At 35.0% G+C, this 5,000-nt stretch overlaps 1 protein-coding gene across 1 annotated transcript in view; it reads left to right on the plus strand.

Annotated features, from left to right (window-relative positions):
- LOC125038587 (putative uncharacterized protein DDB_G0282133) overlaps positions 1 to 5,000 on the plus strand; it is a 31,962-nt gene that overhangs the window by 10,038 nt on the left and 16,924 nt on the right. Inside the window, exon 3 of the mRNA XM_047632123.1 lies at positions 3,306 to 3,936. Within this exon, the coding sequence (XP_047488079.1) occupies positions 3,306 to 3,936 (631 nt within the window). The remainder of the gene's footprint in view (positions 1 to 3,305; positions 3,937 to 5,000) is intronic.

The following is a 5,000-nucleotide window of genomic DNA, read 5'->3' on the forward strand; positions in this document are numbered from 1 at the left end:
GGAGGCACTGGGCTAGTTTGAACGCAAGAGGGTGCGTGACAGATACCCGGGATATGCTGGGGCATGTACACACATATAGGCATACATACATACATATACATGTATATATATATATACTTATATATGTATATATATATATATTTATATATATACATATATATGTATATATACATATATATATATATATATACACACATACACACACATACATGCATACACATTACACACAAACACACACACACACATATATATATATATACACACACACACACACACACACCACACACACACACACATATATATATATATACATATATATGTATATATATATATATATGATATCTATTCGTACATGACACGAGAAGCAATGTAGTGGGTACTCAACTATAGATTACCTATGTGAGACTGGCTCTTTTGAAGTGGTGACTCTCGAGTCACCACCATATGATAATCACAATGAGAGAAAAAAAAAAAAAAAAAAACCGGCAGACTAGATAGCTAAATAAAAACAGCATCCATAAACATTTTTTGTACAAAATCGATTAATAGATCATCAGACCATTTACTTTTTTTGCGAAAACAGAGGTAACTCACCATATCACAAGCACCAGTCAGCCAGCTAATTATCCAGAAAGCATTGTCCACACAAGCTTAAAGCCTCTCTCTATCTCTGTGTCCTTAACTTTATATACTAAGTGTTTTCCGCGCTCATAAACACAAACACGCATACATATTTATGTTTCCAGAGAAAGTGAAAGTGCCAGATACTTTCTAGGGAAAAAAAAAAAAACCGCTTTCCAGGACATATACAATTGCTCAAAGAATTAAAAAGTAACTGCAGTGTATCATTTGATTAATATATTTTGCAGTGGACACACAAACTCATATATATCACTGTAAAATGCCTGTCTTTAATTACATTTAACCATCAATTTGAAACGAATGGAGAGAGAGTTCAACTCCGTCATGAAATCCGAGAACAAGGCAGGGTCATGAGGCCTCAGCCAAACCGAAGGACGAAGGGAGATAGAAGGGAGAAACTCACACTCGAAGTACTCCATGGACAGGCTTGGCAGATATGGCGAGAAAGGAGAATCTAATGCAACACGAACTTATGTGAGTAAAAGCGAGCTTCAAAGGCAAAGGAATTAGACTCTACAAACAGACGAGTCAGCTGAAGGAAGACGTCGGTGGGCAGAGGGAGACGAGTATCGTCACGGAAGAACTTCTGATAGAAACCGAGAAAGACATCAAGCGAGGGAGGCACTGGGCTAGTTTGAACGCAAGAGGGTGCGTGACAGATACCCGGGATATGCTGGGGCCTGCACACACACACACACACACAAACATATAGGCAAACATACATACATATATATGTATATATTCATACATATTTACACATACACACACATACATGCATACACACACGCGTGCGCACCGCACACATACACATAGATATATATACACACATATACATATACGTATATATATTTACATATACATGCATACATACATATATATGTATATATATACACACAATTATATTTATATATATACATATAGGTGTATACATATATACGGAAAGGGAGAGGGATGGGAAAACATATATATACGTATACATATACATATGGAAAGGGAGAAGGGTGGAAAAGAAGAGTAGCGGGAGAAAGGGATGGGGAGGAAGAGAGAGAAAGAGTTCAAATTCAAAGCACTTTATTCCTTTTGTTACAGAATGTTCGTTACAGAATTCATTTTTCAAACAAATATTTTACATACTTATGAATATAAAATACCAATAAATCAAGTGTAGAACATTTAATTCAGCCATGCTTCATATTATGCTTACAAGCCTGCTGCCACTGATGATCTAGGAGAGAGAGAAAAAGAGAGAGAGGAGGGAGGGAAGAAACAAATATAGATTGGGGAGAGAGAGAGGGGGGGGGGGGGAGGGATGAGAGAGTTAGAGACAGAGAGAGATATCAAGTCACTTGTGCTGCTATGCTGTTGATACTTGGACCTTCTTTGTGAATTGAGTAGTTAGATAGTTCGTTTTTTTCCTCCAAAATTTGCCCTATACCTGAGCATTTACCAACCAATCAGTATTTACGACGAGCAATGATGTCATCAGCCAAACTCCTTGCTCTGTATCAAAGACGGCTAAAGAATCGTTTAGATGCCGACAGTTTAAATTTATCAAAATGAAATAGCTCCTCAAGGAATCTAGGATGGGGTGTAGTAGAACTAAATATTTAAATAACTCTATACCAGTAACGTTTACATAGGCAACCAAATTTGTGCGCAAGAGATAATGAAATATGTTGATGGTTTTTCCCAAAAGTCAGATAAGGCCCTTTTTAGATATTCAACATTTCGTGGCCGATCGAAATGGATAAATCAGGAAAGAAAGAAAAAATGTATGTGATCTGCTGAAAGCTATAGGGATTGTCTCCTTAGCATTCAGCTTCAAAGGCCATAAGTAAAACTCGACAAGAATTAAACTTGGTGTCATGCACGTACGAACCAGTTTTATTTTCAAGATCATTGCCCATATCAAAGTGTATTTACGAGAGATGGATTTTGAATTAATGCTCCATTTTTTCTTTTGTATTTACGGTTCCCTGGTTCATTAACTACTCTCGTCAATGACTATAAATATCAGGAAAGCAACTTTTAGGGCAAATAAGGATAAAACGATAGATAAAACAGAGAGGAATACTACGAAGGAAAAACACAGTGGCTGAAAATAGGCGAACAGAGCAGTTACTATCTGAGCATGAAGTGATTAGTATCGTACTTAATAAATGGGAAAAAAAAAATCTTGAAAATCACATATATATTATATGCCTCATGTCTCCCAACGTGTCATATCGAATAAGATGTTATGCCTTCCATACGAAATGTGTTATATACACACATTTATATGCATACATACACATATATAGATAGATAAACTGATAGATAGATACATATACAGTATATATATGGAATTATGTATAAGATATAAAGATATGTATATATACATGCATACTTATATATATGTTTATATACGTATATATATGTATATACTCATATATATATGTGTATATAATTATATGTATATATTTATATATATACATATATATTCATATATATTCATATATATGCTTATATACATGTATGTATTCATATATATACTTATAAATATGTATATATGTTATCCACTGTAGATAAACTTAATTGCTGTGTTACTGAACACATTCGCAGAAAAAAAAGAGAATCTTTAATTACTTTATGAATAACTAACAGTTACTATTGCTGCATTTCAGGTGTTCCATATATGTCAGGCAGTAGGCAGGATCGACTCGTTCCTCTGTCCCAACGGCACAGTCTTTAATCAGCAATACTTCGTGTGCGATTGGTGGTACAACTTTGACTGTTCGACGGCTGAACAGTTCTACGGTTTGAATGCTGAGACTGGTAAGATGAATGGAAATGGCTACACGAATGGCAATGGTTACACGAACGGCAATGGATATACCAATGGTAATGGGAATGGCGTTATCAACGGTAATGGAAATGACTACAGCAACGGCAACGGGAATGGAGTTATCAATGGTAACGGAAATGGCTACATGAACGGAAACGGGAATGGAGTTATCAATGGTAACGGAAATGGATACACCAACGGTAACGGAAATGGCTACACCAACGGCAACGGGAATGGAGTTATCAATGGTAACGGAAAAGGATACACCAACGGTAACGGAAATGGATACACCAATGGCAACGGAAATGGAGTTATCAATGACAATGTTAATGGTAACGGAAATGGCTACACCAACGGAAACGGGAGTGGAGTTATCAATGGTAGTGGTAACGGAAATGGCTACAGCAACGGTAACGGGAATGGAGTTATCAATGGCAACTGTAATGGAAACGGAAATGGCTACACCAATGGTAATGGAAATGGTATTCTCAATGGTAATGGAAATGGTATTGTCAATGGTAATGGAAATTAATATACGAATGGAAATGGTAATGGGTACAGCAATGGCAATGGTAATGGTGCTACCAACAGAAACGGTAATGGAAACGGCAATGGTAATGGTAATGGGAACGGTAATGGATATTACTATGGTGCCCCTAATGGTAACGGGAATGGTAACGGTGGAGCGACAAATGGTAATGGCATTAATAGACTCTATCAGAAGTTTCTAAACATCGACCCCGATTTCCTTTCTCTCGCTTTCTATTTCATTTATTTTTTTCTTACGAATATAACAAAGAAAGCGATTGCGATTGCCTCAGCAGTGATGACTATAGTCATTTGTAGGATCTTAGGCCATAAAAAGTGAAACATATTTGTTTCCGTTTTTATTTTATTTAAACAAATGTAAATTCAGTTTGTTGAAATCAACTAGATAGTGATTGATTGTTCCGTATCATTCTAGTTTCTGTATCAGAATGTTTCACTCTGAGAAGTTTATCAAATTTGTACACGTGTGCCATAATGTTTGATATGTAATATCTTGTTTGTTTATCGTATAATACAGAATATGTATATTTTGAAAATAATTTGTATTTATATGCAATAAGATGTTTGTTGTTAGAGCACTTATACTAGAAAGAAATTTAGTCTCATATTATTTTCGACACTTAAAGTGTAACAAGTAAATACATTCACACAAACACACAGATACAGATACACCTATATATATATATATATATATATATATATATATATATATATATATATATATATCATACATGATATATGCACATATGAAACATATACATACATCAATAGTACACATATATATGAACATACATAGACACACACAGTGGTAATTTAGATATAGATTTTCTTAGATTTAGATTTAGATTTTCTCAAATAAAATTTCCTGTCGAATTAAACCTTGTCATATTGATTGTTCTTCGAATTTTATATTTGATATTGTGTGAGGTGACACGAGGAGCAATGTAGTGGGTACTCAACTTTAGATTTAGAAAAAAAATCACCG

Source organism: Penaeus chinensis, chromosome 25, assembly GCF_019202785.1.
Source record: "Penaeus chinensis breed Huanghai No. 1 chromosome 25, ASM1920278v2, whole genome shotgun sequence".
Lineage (NCBI taxonomy): Eukaryota > Metazoa > Arthropoda > Malacostraca > Decapoda > Penaeidae > Penaeus > Penaeus chinensis.